The 19482-nt window shown below is 40.5% G+C and overlaps 1 protein-coding gene across 2 annotated transcripts in view; it reads left to right on the forward strand.

Moving 5' to 3' along the window:
• The window catches only part of LOC134332271 (rab GTPase-activating protein 1), a 165327-nt gene extending 147356 nt beyond the window's left edge, over positions 1-17971 (forward strand). For both annotated transcript variants that reach the window (XM_063013836.1, XM_063013837.1), the window contains 7 exons: positions 3449-3541; positions 6613-6723; positions 7800-7904; positions 9396-9479; positions 11784-11855; positions 13299-13496; positions 14729-17971. In XM_063013836.1, the coding sequence (XP_062869906.1) occupies positions 3449-3541; positions 6613-6723; positions 7800-7904; positions 9396-9479; positions 11784-11855; positions 13299-13496; positions 14729-14851 (786 nt within the window). In that variant the 3' untranslated portion in view covers positions 14852-17971. The remainder of the gene's footprint in view (positions 1-3448; positions 3542-6612; positions 6724-7799; positions 7905-9395; positions 9480-11783; positions 11856-13298; positions 13497-14728) is intronic.
• Positions 17972-19482: the final 1511 nt, after the last annotated feature.

Here is a 19482-nt window from a genome sequence, read left to right on the forward strand (position 1 = left end):
GGATTTAAGTGTGTGTGAGCGAGAGAATTAGCGCAAACGCTCACTGCTGTGATTTACTGAAGTACTGTCACTTCATCCACCTTAAAAAAGTGGCTCAGATGGCCTAATGCACTATCTTACCTCAGTTCCAATCTCAGCTGTGCTATTGACCAGCCAGGCTCCTGCACAGACAAGATTGTCTGTGTCTGAGGAAGGACAGGCCGAACATATTCCTCATAGCTGCTGTAATAGCAGCCTCACCCGGCTGATCATTGGTGCCTGCACAGAGACGGCTGCTAATGGAGATTAGTGTGTGACTCTCCGTCTGTGGTTCTGATTCCTGTGTAAACTCGCCTCGTTCAGGTGAAAAGAAGTGGCTGGCTACATGCACACATGTCAGGGGTGGGATGTGTCAGGTACCAGCCTTCTCAGTCAGCTTTGGGGTCTGCAATATTAGGATGGTGATTCATTTTAGAAGCGTTTTAGAAACTGGATGAGGATGAGAGTTTTAAGAGCTAGTAGGAAGTAGAACAGGATGAGGAAAGGACGAGGAGGTAGTTTGGTGCCGTCACCTGTAGCCTCATTCTGTCAGCACAGGGGCGGCTGAACACAACTCGGCTGCTGATGTAAGAGCGGCGCTGTTGAGACGCCGCAGGAATCTTCAAGGACGTTCAGCCTATTACAGAGAATATAAATAACCGAGCTCTGCAGCTAACGTGTGGTGTGCTGGTAAAGTGGGACAGAGGGACCATGGACATTTAAACTTCATTATCAATTTTAATAAATATAAACATTATAGCTATTAAAGTACATTACTGTGTTTCTCCACAAGCAGTAAAGGCTGCAATTGGTGACGTGCTCTGGATGTGATGTCTGTTCTGGGGCACTTATTTTGTTCTTAGTCATGTATTTATGGTCAGTTTATCGTACAGTTTTACGATTTAGCCCTACAAACAAAAAAAGAAGCGTACATTACGGCCGTATGAGAATGCTGCTATAAATGTATCATTAAACTAATATGTTTTATACAGAGGGACAATAAATTCACTATCCCTAAAATATGTAACGATAAAGGTTAAACATGTAAATTTATATTTTTTATGGTTCCACCAGAAAACGTTGGGAGCAAGGCAGGAACACCCTAAACAAAGTGTCAATCCATCAAAGGGCTTCGGCCAATCCCCCTTAGACAATGGCAGTCATGTCTGTGTAGACGCCTGGCAGGCTGATAATATCTCTGAGGTTTGAGCCTAGAAGTTAGCGTAATATAAAGAATTTCCAATGTAAAGAATTAAAACCTGTGGAAAGAAAGACAGACAGAGAGAGAGAGAGAGAGCGTTTTGTAAAGTTTTGTAGAAAATTGAGATCATAGTCACCTAAAAGGAGGAGAAGAATTTGCAGCCATAAATGATATTAAAAAAAAAACACAAATGCAACAAAAACTGTTCAACATTAAATCAGGTCACACAAACATATCTTCATATCTACTAGTAAATACAGGAAATAAAACAGCCAGTGGATTTATGTGACAATTGTGTGGAAGCTTTAGCAAATTAAGTCAGATTTGACAAATTCAAAATGCTTTAAAAACAAAAGTAAATAGTAGGAGGCATCAGGAATACGAATAAACAAAGAGATAAGAACAATAATACAAGTAAAGAATTGAAAGGTTCAAACCCCTTTTTGCACCCAGTTTGGGTATGCTCAGTTACCCTGTTTACTTTTATCTCTGCTGTTTTATAAAGTTATGATAGACACCAGCTTGGCAGTGCTAGCTTAGCGCTATTAGTTTAAAGCTCACTCGTTCTTGCAGCACCACTGCCAAGCTGCCACTGTTGGGCCCTTGAGCAAGGTCACAACTGTAAGTTTATTTGAATAAAAGCGCATGCTAAATATAAAAAAGGGGAAAAAAAGAAAAAAAAGAGGCGCTTTATGATTTTCAAAGTTTCCTACTTCAACAAAATTCTCCTTTATTTTAATAGTGCTATTTGTTGTTTTTCTGTGGCCCTGGAGTAGTCTCACTCCAGTCAGTTGAGGATTTCTCTCTCACTTACCAACACAAAGTTCTTATTCTGTTTAACACACACACACACACACACTCAACCCCCTGAAGCGAGCACTGTGCTTCTGAATGTTCTGTCTGTATTAAATTGCACTTGGTGTTCTGTTTTGTATGAGGCCTCAGTTCACCCACACTCACACCCCTCAGTTTTACACCCCAGCACCCTCACACATGTTAATCCAGTGTGTTCAGGTATATTTGTTAAACAGGGAGCTGTCTCATAGTGCAGTGTGCTGCGTTTCTTTAAATAGAGCTCATTTACACCAGCTTTCAGAAAGAATGGACACATTCTAACCAGAAATATCAGCAGCACAGTCTCAGGCTTGTTCTATCTAATCTAGGTTTATTTTTAAGGGAGTTTCTGCCTTGTTAAACTGCAGGATGAATATGAGATCAAAACGGGACAGGCTGTGTGAATGTGAAAAGTCTAACACAGAGCTGCTTTTAACCTAATTACTGGCTATTTATATCAGCGTTTGACTGAGGACTCTGCAAAATTATTTTTTAGGGTTTTACAAAAGAGAAAAGGCACTTAAACAGATAAACATTAATATTGCAGGAGTGTTTAATTGTTAGTGATTAAAAGAGCATGACAATAAAATAGCACTACAGCTGAGATCTGAGGATCCAGGGTTTGAGAGTGTATTTAGATCACCCAGGTGGACCATTATTAACATGACACTGAGTTTTGACTGATACTGATCTGATACACTCTCACAGTAACTGAGCCGACTCCTCCACAAGCGAGAAATGAGAAAGATTACAGGCACGACGGCAGCACATTTAATGTCATTTCATGTTCGTTAGGGTGATTTGTGCCTTATTATTTATTACACACACCCAATTATGTTTAAACTGTTTAATAGGGTGGCACAGTGGCTCAGTGGGTAGCCTCACAGCAAGAAGGTCCTTGGTTCAATCCCCTGTACTCCGGGTGCTCCGGTTTCCTCCCACAGTCCAAAGACATGCAAGTGAGGTGAATTGGAGACACTAAATTGTCCAAGACTGTGTTTGATATAACCTTGTGACCTGATGAACCTTGTGTAATGAGTAACTACCTTTCTGTCATGAATGTAACCAAAGTGTAAAACATGACATTAAAATCCTAATACACAAACAAACTGTTTAATATAATATCAATTCCATGGTCATTATTAATGTTCCTAAATTACAACTGTACGAAAATAAGCACAAAATGTCCAGGCTTTCTTGTCTCTGTCTCACTCTGTCTCACTTCTGTTCCTACACAGTTTTTGTACTGAAATCTGTAAAGTTGCGTTGAGACAATTTCCATTGTAAAATTTCCTATACAAATTAATGTAACTAGACTTTTGTTATATAATATAGCATCAACCAGTGACTGCATCACTTTTCTGTGTATTTGTGTGGTGTGTGTGTGCACGACAGATCAGTCAGAAGAAGCTGAAGAAGTATGAGAAGGAGTACCACACCATGCGGGAGCAGCAGGAGCAGCAGGAGGCTCCTATAGAACGATATGAGGTAACTGTGTCTGTGTGTAAATCTGCTAACCGTGGACGTTACAGACGTGTACAGATGTTAAGACACCCTGATTTTACTGTGAGAGAAAAATAATAATTTACACTTGATAGATTTACAACATATTCAATCACTACTTCGAACATGTAGATATGCTTAGGACATGACTGCCAATAGTCATATTCCAATATTCCAAGAATACAGCTATAATAGAATATTACTGGATGTGTAAGTGATAGGAACTGATGTAAACCAGCTAAAACTGGGTTTTGGACGTCATGCAATGCAATTGACACTTTATATGTTCTAGCTATGAACTCTCTGTTAACGCTGGAATCTTCCACTGTCCTACAAGGTCACCAACAAGATATATAAGGGTGTTTATTTTTTCCTTATGTAATTGCATTCACAGAGCCTCTGTGTGAGACTGTCATGTGATCCTTTCTCTGCAGAAAAGATTAAAACTCTTTTCTACTCACAATCCAGTCTCTGAGCTATTCCATATAAGAGGTTTTTAACCACATTACAAGCAACAGTGGCAGCTTGGCTGTGGTGGGGATTAAACCAGCAACCTTCTAATTATGATTCCATTACCCTGACTGCTGAGCTACCACTGTTCTATACATGTAGTGTATGGAAAGTATGACATAAGACGTGCCCTGTCACTTCTGTTTGTTTATAACTTCTCTCTTGTTTAAAGTTTGGACCTCCATCTGTTTGACTGGTGGCCCTGAGGAAGTTTATTACTCCCTTTAATTCTATTGCATGTACAGTATATATACTTGACTTGGGTCATCGTTTTTATTCCAGTACTTCAGGTGACCCGTGGCTCTGCAGGTAGCGAGAAGGTTCTGGGTTCAATTCTCAAGTGAAACGGTCCGGGTCCTTTCTGTTTGGATTTGCATGTTCTCTCTGTGTCTGTGTGGGTTTCCTTACTCAGTCCAAATACATGCAAGTGAGGTGACCTGGAGACACAGAAATGTCCATGATGGTGTTGAGGAATCATGGGTAACCTGTAACTACCCGCTCTGTTATGACTGGAACCAAAATGTAAAATATCACCCTAAAATTCTAATAAATAAATAATTTCAGTACTTTAATCCAGGTACAGATTTTGAATATACTGACCCCCCCCCACATGTTCAATATCAGTCATTTAAATCCAGATTAATAAGCGAACACAAGGGTTGGTTGGTGTTGTAGGTTGGTTTTGTAGAACCAGCACTGGCACTAAATTAGACATCAGGGATTTAAGCTTGCATCTGGAATACAGTTCCAGGTAAAGCAAGATAAACATTATCCCCTTAAAAGCTTACTTACCTAATTTAATAAAAAAGGATCGTGTGAACATTGAAGCTGTTTTTAAGCTCAGTGATGTTTTTAATATTTAAGTCATCTATGTAACACTTGCTTGGTTCGTTTTTGTATGAACACGTTGCTTGTGTGTGTTTCAAATTGATGAGCTTGAAGTCTGACAGCTGAGACGATGCTCATAGAAAAACTGAATACATATTAAACCTGAGGGGTCACACCGTCCCTCATTAGCATACTCTGTGGCGGTCATGATCAGCGATATGAGAGGAGCCCCGACTTGTAGATTACAGAGTGAAGGGGTGTTAGAGAAAAGGAATGATTACTGATTACTGCACCCCACCACTAAATAAATAGAATTTATTTCTGACCCGTCAATCATGTGGAGCGCATACGCATTTATGTACACACAGAACTGTGTGTTGTGAGGGATTTTGTTTTCTTTTGCTGTTTTTATAAACATGGTTTTATTTCTTTTAGGTGTGTAGCCCTGTATTTTTTGGTGCAACCTCACTTAGAGCTACAATCACTGTTTTATTTTATCGGGTATTGGGACACCCAAGTGTTTTATTTGTTACTACAAGGTATATAAAATCTGTTATATGAAACACTTCCAATTTAGGAAAGGCCCTTTTCTATTCATGCATTTATTTATTATTTATTTATTTATTTATTTATTTTCTCCTGATTTAGCATAGTCAGTTTGTCTTCTGCTGCTGGGGATCCCTGACTGCGTTTGAGGAGGGTATATTGCTGCTCACGTGCCCCCGACACGTGCACAGCCCAGCTGACCCCTTCTATCCGCTAACCAGGGTCCTTGCACAGTGTTTAAAGACCCCACCCTTTTAGTCCAATAATTTCCCCACCTGGCAGACACGGTTGCCAATTAGTGTCTGCTGCAGGCACTGCCAATTATGCCCGATAGATGGCGCCCGGCCAACCGGTGGCAGAGTCGAGACTCGAACCGTGGAGTTCAGAATCTCGGCGCTGGTGTGCTAGTGGAATGTCTCCCTGTGCCACCTGGGCACCAGAAGGCCCTTTTCTGTGCCAGTATGACTTCACCCCTGTGCACAAAGCACAGTAAGTTTGTAAAGACCTGTTTAGTTATGGGCGGTGGTAGCTCAGCTGTTAAGATACTGGACTAGTAATCATAAGGTTGGTGGTTCAAGCCCCATAATCATCACATTGCCACAGCTGGACCCTTGAGCAAGACCCTTAACCCTCAATTGCTCAATTTGTATTCAGTGACTGCTAAATGCTTTAAATGTAATCTAAGTGTAGTTTGTAGAAACTTTAGGGGTGTGCACATTGCCCTGTCCTCGAACCCAGTGCCACACCCACCAAGTTTCCACAGACACACTTCAAAATCATGTGGAAAGATTTCCAGAAGAGTGGGAGACAACTTTAGATTGATGCCCAGGGTTTGGAATTAGATGTTCAACTGAATCATGCTCAGATGTCCACACTCTTACCTATTCTGAGTAGGTGTTCATGAGAAAAGTACACACAAGGTGTAAATAAACCAGTGAAGATTAGTGTTCTGTATATCTACACACACACACACACGCACACACACACACACACACACTAACAGATTCAAAAGATTGAATAACTGAATTGCTCTCACTTTATTGTTTACTATTTCCGTTATGATGTGGACGGTTGTTAAAGCTTACTTTGTTGGCTGTAGTTAACCATTATTTAGACACACACTGTCACAAGATCATCACACGCTCAAGCAATCGCTCTGCTCTCGTTCACAGAGGGAGAACCGACGTCTACAGGAAGCAAACATGCGTCTGGAACAGGAGAACGACGATCTAGCACACGAGCTGGTCAGCAGTAAGATCTCACTAAGGAAAGATCTGGACATTGTGAGTTTTTTCTCATTCTTATTTTTACACTCGGGGGCAAAAAAAGCAGTAAAAGATTATCCAGTGATTGTTTTTGTGCTCCAGTCTGCCTGTTTCACGCTCCTTTACTCATGGATTTTTTAGCTATTTTTGGACAGACTTGGTGAAGTGTGTAATTCTGTCCGTTTTTGAAGTGTGAAGTGTGTGATCTGTGCTGTGTGAACATCTAGAACACATTATGTGTGTATAAGTTTCACCTGTGTGAAATGAACAGGCTTGGAGTGTAACAATGCACCTTATCAGACCCTTGTGCTGTAGAGCTTCCTGTCTGGTGTGGGACGTCCATTTGTGTTTAAGTCCCAAAGATAATAAAAAAAAAGAGGAACTTCACATTATTATTATTATTATTTTACTTTTATTGTCATACATAATTGTCATTATCATGAATATTTTTATTATTAGTTAGTCATCATTATTATTATTCTTAGTAGTATTAGTTCTAGTATTATTAGTAGTAGTAGTAGTACTAGTGTTGTTATCATCAGTATTATTATTTGTTGTAGTATTATTACTAGTATTGTTTTCATCATCATTATTGTTATTAGTAGTAGAGTATTATTAGTACTAGTTTTATCATCATTATTAGTGGTAATAGTATAAGTACTAGTTTTATCATCATTATTAGTAGTAGTATTAGTTTTAGTGTTATCATCATTATTATTAGTAATAGTATAAGTACTAGTTTTATCATTATTATTAGTAATAGTATTAGCACTAGTGTTATCATCATTATTATTAGTAATAGTATTAGTACTAGTTTTATCATCATTATTATTAGTAGTAGTAGTAGTATTATTACCAGTTTTATCATCATAATTTCTATTAGTAATAGTATTAGTACTAGTTTTATTGTCATTGTTCTTGTTGTTATGAAAGAGAATTTCTAAATGTGGTGTAAATATAAATAGGTGAATTCTAAAAACTGTGTGAACGCTGCGAGGGTGAAAGTCTCAAATCCTTAAAGTAAATAAACAGGTTATTGATTCTATGAAAAGTGTGTTAAAGTAAGCGTATGTACGTGTATGTTTTTCGTTTAGGCAGAGGAGAAAGCTGATGCTCTGAACAAAGAGCTGCTCATTACCAAACAGAAGCTGATCGACTCAGAGGACGAGAAAAGAAGGCTGGAGGAGGAAGCTGCACAGGTCAGCCATTTATCTCCTCTCTGCCTTCAATCCCTCCACATGTGACTCAGGGGAAATCATCCCACTATTAAAATGTATATTTATTTTCTTGTGCTGACGCATCTTTGGGAGCAGATCCGGGGGAGTGGGTTTGAGTGACAGTGTAGAGAATAGATGCTGGATTAAAGCACAGCAGGATCGTGTAGGATGTGGGTTTATACGTTATACAGGACGGTATGGAGAAGTCCTAAAAACATTAGTGTTGTACACTGGAGGAGATATTGGATCATACAAGGTCAGGTTAATATCTGATTAATTTCCCTTGTGGATGTACAGGTGTAAAAGAGTGTAGGGTAAAAGTTTTATATAAGATCAATCACCTAGCTTATGTATTCAGTGAAAGCTGTATTTAATAAGTCTTCCTCCAGCTCACCCTGACACACAGGGGTCATTCCATGTGGATTTTGCATGTTCTCCCCATGTCCAAGAGCTCCGGTTTCCACCCACAGTACAAATATGTGTAATTTGATTAACTGGAGATACAAAATTGGCCATGACTGCATTTGACATTGAATTTTCACTGATGAATCATGGGTAACCTGTAACTACCTGTCCTGTCCGGACCTTAAAACAAACATAAACAAACAGACTCATGATTAAATTGCTGGTCTAAACTGAGCGCAGGTATTTTAGAGGTTACAGCACGATCACATTTTAAACCTGTTGTTTAATTCCAGCAGAGAATCACAGTAACGTGATTAGAAACGTTTGTTTCCGGTTTGTCGTGACACCAGAGGATTCAGTCCTGCTGCGTGCTTACACATTAAATCAGACTTAGCAAATAAATATAATTATGCAGATTAAACGTTGAGCAGCAGACTGTGTTCACACCCGAGCGAGTAAAAATTAGCAGCACGGCTGAACTGATGAACGAATGAACAACGTTTAGTTTTCAGAAATACCGTTTACTAATCAAAGACTGTGTATCGATATGTTAAAAATGTTTGATTAATGCTAAACTACACATAATGAGCACTTTATTAGATACACCTGTCTGATATCTTCATTTATTTATTATTTTATGAGCTACACATAATGCTCAGATGAACGTACAGCACAATTATTCAAGTACTGACTGTAGCCCGTCTGCTGTTCTGTACACCCCCTCACCCAACTTACCTCAAGTTGAGCACTGTGGGTGGGTGTATTCACAGGAGGAGCAGTCCAGGTCATTTCTGTGTGTAGTTTGCATGTTCTCCTTGTGTCTGTGTGGGTTTCCTCTGGGAGCTCCGGTGTCCTCCCACAGTACATAGATGTGCAAGTGAGGTGAACTGGAGATACTAAATTGTCCATGACTGTGTTTGACTTTAAAACTTGAACTGATGAATCTTGTGTAACCAGTAACTACCGTTTATGTCATGAATGAAACCAAAGTGTGTAAAACATGACGTTTTCAATTTTCAAAATGTATGTCTGTATGGCGCTCCAGTGATCTCCTCTCTGTGTCCTCAGCTGAAGGAGATGTGTCGACGAGAGCTGGACAAATCAGAGTCTGAGATCAGAAAGAACGGCTCCATCATTGGAGAATACAAACAGGTTAGTCTAAAGCACACATACACAATCTCTCTCTCACACACTCACACACACACACACACACACTATATGGACAGGAATATTGGCACAGCCCTTCTAATGATTGAATTCAGCCACAACAATCGCTACCAGGTTTAATAAATCAATTGTATAAAAGAAATGATATGCTTCCAACTTTGCAGCAACAGTTTAAGGCCTGGGTTTGATTCTCCTGTGGGACATACTGGGTCCTTTGGTCCTTTTTGTGTGGAGTTTGCATGTTCTTCCATGTCTGTGTGGGTTTCCTCCTGGTGCTCTGAAGTCCAGAGACATGCAGTCAGGCCTAATGGACCAACTGAACTTGGCCTAGGTGTGTGTGCGTGTGTGTGTCCTGCTTTTTGCTAGATAAATAAGACCCAAACACATGATTCCGTATATCACTACTATTTACACCCCTGCATTAGCAATATTGTGTGTGTGTGTGTGTGTGTGTGTGTGTGTTCTGATACTGGTGTATGTTTGAATAAAATAGTCATGCTTATGTCCCTGTAAAGCTGAGTTTAATGGCTCTGCTGACAGCATGATTCATGATTTAGCACCATAATGGGGTACTCCGAGTACAACTATACACACATGAACACACACACCATACACACAAGTCTGCAGAGGACCCACACACAGTATTTAATTAGGAGAAGGAAGCACAGCTCAGCAGTAGAAGTGCAGCGGTGCAGTCGTCTGAGCGCTGGTAACATGTGCAGGTTAACACAGCATGGTTTAATGCTCCCAAAGTGACCGTTAGAATCAGCCATGTTTAATGTGTCGTCTGAGGAACATCAAACCACAACGATTATTTTTTTCTCTTTCGGCTGCTTCCACATTTAAAAGTCGCCACATCAGACTTGGCATCGTTTTAAACCAGATGCCCGTTCTGATGCCATCCATATTTCTATCTGGGCTTGGAAACGGCACTGAGAGCTCACTGACCAATCCACCTCCCAATGGTTAGGCTGTTTCAGGCCTAGCCGTGTGTTTTACATTTGCGGGATTTAGCAGACCTTTTTATCCAAAGCAGTATACAGCTGTACCCTGAAACTTGACTTCATTTGGTTCTGGGAGTGGCATCGAGTTTAAGGGTATAAATTGCTCAACAAAGATTTCTAGTTTAGGGGACGTTGAGTTACAAGGTACCACTGTACAATTACTTAAGCAATTGAGGGTTAAGGACCTTGCTTAGGGGCCCAACAGTGGCCACTTGGCGGTGGTGGAGCTTAAACTGACCTTCTGATTACAGGTCCAGTACCCTAACCGCTGAGCTACCACATGTTTTAATTACCAGCCTCCATTTGGTCTGTTAACTCAGGCTGAAACCAGGCTGGAACGGTTCAGTACCTTGTACTGTTCAAATATTAAGTGGTGGTATGAAATACCAGAAAGAGAAGAGCCGCTGCCTGTCCAAACCCAAATTAAAAACCAGTCACAGTTCTGATCAGGGTGTGTCTCTCCATACACAGAGCTGATCCGCATTGCACTCGTCAAGTGTAGGTAACAAGATGCATACGGCTGCTGCCCACGTGTCGGAGGGGGTGTGGGTTAACTTCGTTCTCCTCAATCAGAGCCGGGGTCAGCATTAGTGAAGAGGAACCATGACGCAATCGGGCAACTGGACGCGTTAAAGTCGGGAGAAAAAGGGAGAGAATGCAGAAACTAAATGTTAAAAAAAAAAAAAAAAAAAATTTAAATGATGCTTTAAATCGAGGGGACCAGCAGAAATTTTAAACTACTCTTACCCCTGAACATGTGGGTCACATTAACGTAATATCCTCCATATGAAGATAAATGAAGTGTAGTGACTAAGCAGGGACTAAATGAAGACGTGTTGATGCTCAGGAGTGAGAGGATGTGTGGTCTAAAGAATGAATGTGCTCCATTTGTTAATTTTCTAATGACCAGAGAACGGAGGCAGATATGATTTAATTAGAGAGGCGTGAGAGGCTAAAAATGGGGGAAAGGACGAGTGAGGAAGTGTGTTGGCCTTGGGTGCATTTACACCTACGTTTACACCACATCCATAAATAATCCTGATCAGTTGTAAATGTAAACATGGTCAAAGAATTCAGTTGATAGTTCTCCTGATAGTGTTCTGCAGAAACCATGTTATGTAAAACTGATGCCAACTGAGGAATACTGATTCCAGCATGATGCTGATCTATTATTGTCTTGCTGTAAATATTAGAAAACTGGTCCTGGTTCCAGTAGTGAACTGAAGTTCCTGAGTTCTTAAAAAGGCCTCTAATAAGCTGATGTCTGTGTTTGTCCGTGTCTCAGATCTGCTCCCAGCTAAGCGAGCGACTCGAAAAACAACAGACAGCCAACAAGGGAGAACTAGAGAAGATCCGGGTGAGTAACTCATCACGATACACACACACAGCCGACAGTGTGATGTAAAATTACGAGACATTTACCAGATACGGAGCAGAACGGATTTCGTGCTGGCTATGCCCATGTTTCCTATTTAGTGTGGTGGTGCCATTTAGCTTGGCGCTGCATATCCCTGCGTAGCAGACATTTGCCATGTTGGCTCACAATTTTAGCACATGCTGCGGCACTCAAAGTTCAGTCTGAGTGATCTTTTACCCTTTCAAAGCGCCTCCAATGAGACAAAACTGTTTCATAGACGTGGAAAAAGCAACTCAGGCGGTACAAACATGGAGGAGAAGCTGATTCACACTGTTTCTCAGCACTAGTTTAGAAGTGTATCATCACACAGTGACACTGTTGATGACGATTCACCGTGATGCTCAAGCCAAAACACTTTGGGGGTCCCTGCTAAGTCTGGTTCCTCTCTAAGTTTCTTCTTTAGCACATCCAATTTCTGCCCGTCAATCATCCTCTCACTAATGCTGGTCCCTGTTCCTGACTGGGGAGGACGAGGCTGCTCCACGCCCCCTCCGACACGTGCACAGCAATCGAACATCTTATCACCTACACTTGACGAGTGCAGTGCAGTAAAGCGCTGTGTACGGAGAGCCACACCCTCTACCGCACTCCTTTCCCATCTCCGTGCAGGCGCCACCAACCAGCCAGCAGAGGTCGTAATCGCACTAGTCTGAGAGAGAGTCCCCATCCGGCTTAGTCCCGCCCCTTATCTGAACAACCGGCCAATCGTTGTTCATGTGGCCGCTCAGTCTCAGCCGGAAGGCAGAGCTGAGGTTTGATGTATTTGAGATCTCAGCTCTGGTGAACAGCGTGTGTTTTTACCACTGCACCACCTGAGCGGCTCCATCTTGTAATTTTAAGGGAGCTTTTCCTTGCCACTGTCGCCCTTGGTTTGTTCAACAGGGTTTTTTGGTCTGTCGGTTCTGGATTCTGTAAAGTTGCTTTGAGACGATGTATACTGTAAAAAGCACTATATAAATTCATTTGGCTTGACTGTGTCACTAGTTCAGCTGTGAATTTGCCAGGGCTAGTAACCCTGGGATTATAAACTGAAACACTTCATTAATGTCCGATTTTATTTTAGTTAGTATTATAGGAAAATATTTCCACCTGTTTGATTGACTAGCTGTTTTTAATGAGGTGGAAAATCTTGAATGGCGGTCTTGCGGTCGGCAGCATGGCCTCACGTATTGAAAAAGCCAGAACGGTGTGTGTTTGGGGAGTCGACCTCTCCTGTCGGGAGGCACCATCATGCGGCTCATGCATTTACTGATAACAAACATATTGTGCTCGGTTCAGGCCGATTTCCCAGCTCACTGATAGAGATACACAGTCAGACTGCTCTGCTCCACCTGCTCTGACACTGATAACTGTGTGTGTGTGTGTGTGTGTGTGTGTGTGTAGATGAAGGTGGAGGGCTGTGAGAAGTGCAGCAGTCTCTTCAGTAAGGAGGGTCGGCTGAAGGTGGGAGGTGTTGGTAAGGAGCTGGCTGAGGACGAGGCCGATGAGGAGAAGGAGGCTCTGCAGGTTCAGCTGAGAGAGATGGAGCTCGAACTCGCCCAGACCAAACTGCAGCTGGTGGAAGCAGAGTGTAAAATACAGGTACAAACGCCACAGTGAACACTGGAACTCTTGTTTGGTTGGTTGTTTCTTTACACGTTAATTTTGCTTGCTGACTATTATCTTTATTATCCCAATGCAATTCGTCCAAATTCCAAATGGTTGTAACTTTTTGGATATTTTATTGTATAGGAGACATGGCATTAAATTAATCCATTAACTTGCCACTAAAATAGTGTGCTTGCTGTACATTTTTACTCTCCACTAAAACGATGGATGGATGGATGAATGGATGTATAGATGTATAGATGTATAGATGGATGGATGTATAGAGGGACGGATGGATGTATAGAAGGATGAACTGATGGATGGGTGTATAGAAGGATGGATGTATAGAAGGATGAACTGATGGATGGGTGTATAGAAGGATGAACTGATGGATGGATGTATAGAAGGATGGATGGATGAATTGATGGAAGAATGGAAGGGAGGATGAATGGATGGAAGGATGTAAAGAAAGACGGATGGATGTTTAAAAGGATGGATGTATAGAAGGATGGATGGATTGATGGATGTATAGAAGGATGAACTGATGGATGCATGTATAGAAGGATGGATGGATTGATGGATGAATAGAAGGATGAACTGATGGATGGATGAACTGAAGGAAGTTCAGAGTTAAGAGCATTGATATTGGTGATTATATGAAACTTGGCTTTTTGTGAGGGAATGAAAAACCATGGCAAGGAAATGCAAAACAGTAGTGAAGGAACGCAAGACATTTGCATGGAAATAAAACACATTTGTGAGGAAATTAAACACAATTAGTTTTTAATTGTGGTCATGACCACTGTATATTTCTGGTAAAGTATGATTGTATAGAGGCAGTTAAATTATTCAGTCACAGTCAGTCTATTGTGAAACTGGTACTAAAGTTATTAATTGTCGTTCATTATACAGTTTGGGGATATCTGGTGTTTTCTAAGAACAAGGCTTGGAATTTCAAATTAAAAAATGATAATTTAGGGTATTTTCTCTGCTGTTAAGTATAGTAGGGTACAGTTTTAATCCCTAAAACAAAACACGGGTTAAACTTACTAAATATCTTACTAAACATGACTGTCGTAAAGAGGGAAATCAGGTGACTTAAACACATGTAACCTCTGTGACCCAATTACTGAACACTGATTTCGTCCACTAACATCAATACTTTGTACATAAACCTGTATGTTTGTAAACGTGACGTTTACTAAAATGCAGCGTCTGTGTTGTAGGATCTGGATCATCATTTGGCTCTGGCACTCAACGAGGTTCAGGCAGCCAAAAAGACCTGGTTCAACCGAACACTAAGCTCCATCAAGACAGTGACGGGGGCACAGGGCAAGGAGACCACCTAATCTTCTTTCTTTATCTATCATCTATCCATATCTCTCTGTCTGATCTCTACTGGCCGGTGCGTTGACCCTCCACTGTGCCAAAACGAACCACGTGTTTTTTTCGTTTTGTAAAAAAGAACTTTGGGTGGAAACTTCGCCCAAACGAACTGACTATACTAAAGCAAAGAAGGCTGTAGCGCTAGGCTTTATACTACTGAAGAGTAGCAGTGAGGACCAGGAGGGGCTCTGTCGCTACCTGACCTGTCTGCTGCACGCACAGGACAATACACCACAATACAGCTACTGTTTTACTCACGACTACTGCACAAAAACTCACACACACACTTCAGTTACGCCCATGTACCATAAACTCTCAGTCCTCTGTTAGTGAGAAAAGACTTTCTAATTTCTGTTTGTTTTGTTTGTATAGATGCCAATGAGCTTAGCAGATTGATTAGTTGAGCTATATTCTATATTTGTGTGTGTGTGTGTGTGTGTGTGTGTGTGTGTGTTAAAGCAATACTCACATTTTTTAGCTTAATCTTTATCTACCACATCTGGCACATATAAAAACCACAGATGGCAGAAAATCCATCGACCAATCAGCTCACTTATAATGGACGTTTAAGAGCGGGTGTAACTCTCACACCCACTCCACACATGCTTACCAGAGTTTAAATCCACTGCTTTGTTATAGCAATTATTCTCCATTCAGGAGTCGCCACAGTGGATCTGGTCTGCAAACCAGACTTGGCACAGTTTGGCCCCTCCTGACGCAACCCTCATGTTTCTATCTGGGCTTGGGATCAGCACTGAGAGCACACTAGCAAGTGCATGTCCCAAAAGCTAGGCTGTTTTAGACCTCCTTCCTCTTTCCAGACATTAGACAATCATGTCAAAGCAGACACCCGTCTGGACGATAGCACAGCTGAGATTGGAAACCTGGATCCTCAGATCTCAGCAGTAGTGGGCTTCAAATAGCAAAAAACTGCACAGCAAGCGCTGCATAAGTGATTGTTTTGTAAATAATGACATTAACAGATGACACTGAGAATCATTAAGAGTAATAGAAGAAGAATGAAGAGGAAGAATGCATTTATTTGTCATATATACTCTTTCCACATATCTCAGCTTGTTTTGGAAGCAGGGGTCAGAGCGCAGGGTCAGAGTGCAGGATCAGTCATTGTACGGCACCCCTGGAGCAGACAGGGTTAAGGGCCTTGTTCAAGGCTGCATAGCAGAGCCTGGATTCGAACTGACAATCTTCCGATTGATAGCTTAAAGCGCTATCCACTGTGGCTACCACTGTAATAGAGCACTTACAACATTTCACTATTATTTCATTTTATTTTATGAGTTGACTAATCATAAACACATGAGAAAAGTCTGAAAAAAGCAAAATCAAGCAATATATAAAGTTGTTAGGTGATATTGCGCTGCAGTAGAGTCATCTAAGATGTGTCTCCAGCTTTCAGGCTGCTGCATATGTTAGACTGTTAGATATGTTAGATAGAATGTTGTACCAAAGCTAAGTTATCTTTATATCATCTATTAACACTGGGGTGCTACAGCTTCTGATTCTGTTCTATTCATGTACAGTTAGATCCATAAAGCTTAACCACATGTTTCTGCCTCTGAAGAGATGAACCGTGGTGCATGGGCAACGGTAGATCAGCGGTTTAGGTACTGGACTAGTAATCAGAAGGTTGCCGGTTCAAGCTTCACCACCGCCAAGCTGCCACTGTTGGGCTTCTGAGCAAGGCCCTTAACCCTCAATCACTTAAACTAGTGACATTTTGACATTTTAGGCATTTAGCACATGCCTTTAACCAAAGTGACTTACAGTTATCACTGAATACATTGCAAGCAATTGAGGGATAAGGGCCTTGCTCAGGGTGGAGTGGTGGAGCTTGGCAGTGGTAAGGCTTGAACTGGCAACTTTATGATTTCTAGTCCAGTACCTAAACCACTGAGCTACCATTAATCCTAAAATTAAATTCAGTAATAATTCTAAGTAATAAAGTGTCTCCTAAACACAGCAAATGTAAATAAACATTACAGAATTAAAGTTTTTGGTAACATACATCTTTAATAGAATGAATAATAAATATTAATAAATAATTATCGAAATGCTTAGCAGTTTGTTTCTGTGGTTCTCACGGGTGGTAAAGATGTGGTGGATGAAGGTTCGGCTGAATTACTGTGACGTATTTCTTTTAAGGAACTTGGTGCCGTTGACTGAAAGTGACAGTCTGGTGAAGATACGTTCTGTGTTAGTCTTAAAGGAGGGAGACCTTTATAAACAAAGCACATTTGTACAAATGAAAGAAGGAGATAAACAATGAGCTGAAGGACTTACAGGCTCTGGCTCCTCCTACGTTAAAAAAAACACTCCGTACATCAATGCAAGGAAAGATAATCGCACATTAAACTACTACAAGATCAAGCTTCAGTTTTCTCATTGTACACACTAGTGTGAATAGATCACGAGTCACACACACTGCAAACCGCATCAGTTGTAGTTTATCTGGTCTGTTAGTGCAGGTTGGAGGAAGAACTGCACACTTATTCATCATGAGTTCATCTAGTCTTACATGACACTAGTGAACCTCCACTTAATGCACTTATTCTGTAACCACAGTCTAATCTACAGCTGTGTCCGACCTACTCTTGGTCACAATTTGTATGCGTGAGCGAGTGTGTGTGTGTGAACTGTGTGAGAAACACTCTGTAGGTTTTTAGGTTTTTGCACCTTTTCAGACATATTTATAAGGGTCGTGGGCTCGCTTGGGTTCTGTTTATTTCAGAGAAAAGCCCTTAAACCTGAGAGAGACCGGGGGTCGTTCCACGAGGCACTGGCTTGTACATAAGAAGCGTATATGTTTTTGTTTGTTAATTTTGTATTTTTATTCTATGATAACTTTACTAATGTTGCTTAATTTTACTGTATAAATGAGCTGTTTTCTTTTTCTTTTGTTCTTTTGCTTTGTTGTGTCTTAAACGTCAGACTAGACTACTGTCTCATGTTACATGCCAAAATGTACCCCTACCCCAGCATTACATATGTAGGAACATGCTAATAGTGTAGCTGCATTGTGTAAACTTTCATCAGTTTCAATATAAAGATCCCATACAAATGAACCAGCGGTGTCTGTACAGTTATTTGTTATTTTTATTTCTGGTGGTTGAATAATACACATGTACACTTATTATTATTATTATTATTATTATTATTATTATTAGTGTGTATTTTGGCAATGAGTTGTACTTTTAAAAGTTTCCGCACGTTTTAACTCTATTTATTAAGAATTTCAAAAACAAACTCCATTATTTTTCTACATAGTCGCCTTCCGATGTATTTGTTAATGCCATCAGCAAAAAAGTTTTTGGTTAAGCGTGTAGCCACTGATGCAGCGCTGCTTTTACATCATCAAATGAAAATCTTCTTCCCCTTAGAGCGAGCGTCCAAAAAGGTAGAAATCAGATCTATAAATCCAGACTATAAGCATCTCTCAGTTTCTCAGACACGACTAATTACTCACTTACTACTCCTCCCACCCTCACCGTTTCCAACCAAAACATAAAAGTGAGGAAACTTTTTGAAAATCCCTCGTATCAGACGTCTGCCGAAAATTTGGAAATTTGGCTATAAACAGTTTTTTTAAAACACTGGAGGTTTTTAAAATAATACATCTGAAGACTTGACAGCTGCTCACTTGATATTCAGTTCTCTACAGAGACGCGTTTTTGTAAAGCTACAGCACAGTCGGCTTTAACCCAAATGTTTGTCTTAAAAATAGCTTTTATTTTATCACACTGTTCTTCCCACTCGAGACAGAGAAGAAAACACATATTCCACATGTTTTAGTCATGCCACCCACAGACACACACACACACTTCATTTCCTGATTGTGTCCTAACAACATCCTACATGCTTACACAGTGTGTAACTGTACCATTAATAATTAGACACATGATTTAGCAAAGTACTGACTGTCCACTTCAACTGCTGTGGTCACTTTGAGTCTCATCTTCTGAGGGCATGGATTACCTTGTAAAATTTTAACTGTTTGGTCTTGCCCTCATAAAAGTGTCCCCACCCACCGTTAACCCAAAATAACCTGCAAGTTTCTCCAGGTCAGAAGAACCACGTTGTTATGCGGCGTCAGTCCAGTGACCTTAGTGGATAGTGTTTCCTACAAAATCCAAACTTATCTACTGTAATCATGACTAAACTACACTGCTTTGGTTTTATTTACTGTAGAGGAGTAAAAGAGCTCCTGAAGTCTGTAATGCAACTAAAGAGAAGAATAAACCAGACCAGCTCTGTGTTTTAGATGCTGTGTTTCTCAGCCATGTACTGCTCTTAGAAAAGTTTATTGAATAAGGTTAATAAATATGCTACACTGTTCTCTTTACTATATTCATTACAGATAGAAAACGTAAAATCGCCCAGTAGACAAACATGCTTTATTTTTTAAATCAGTCTAACATAAATTAACATTATTGTATAAAATGATACTATTTTAAAACTACAGTGTGCAATTTGGAACAATTTGGAATTAATTCCCCTTACAAGCACTATCAGATAACTAACTACTGCTTACATGTACAGTATCTGTATTTATTCTCTATCCTTTATTTAGCAGCCA

Source organism: Trichomycterus rosablanca, chromosome 18 (genome assembly GCF_030014385.1).
Source record: "Trichomycterus rosablanca isolate fTriRos1 chromosome 18, fTriRos1.hap1, whole genome shotgun sequence".
Taxonomy (NCBI): Eukaryota; Metazoa; Chordata; class Actinopteri; order Siluriformes; family Trichomycteridae; genus Trichomycterus; species Trichomycterus rosablanca.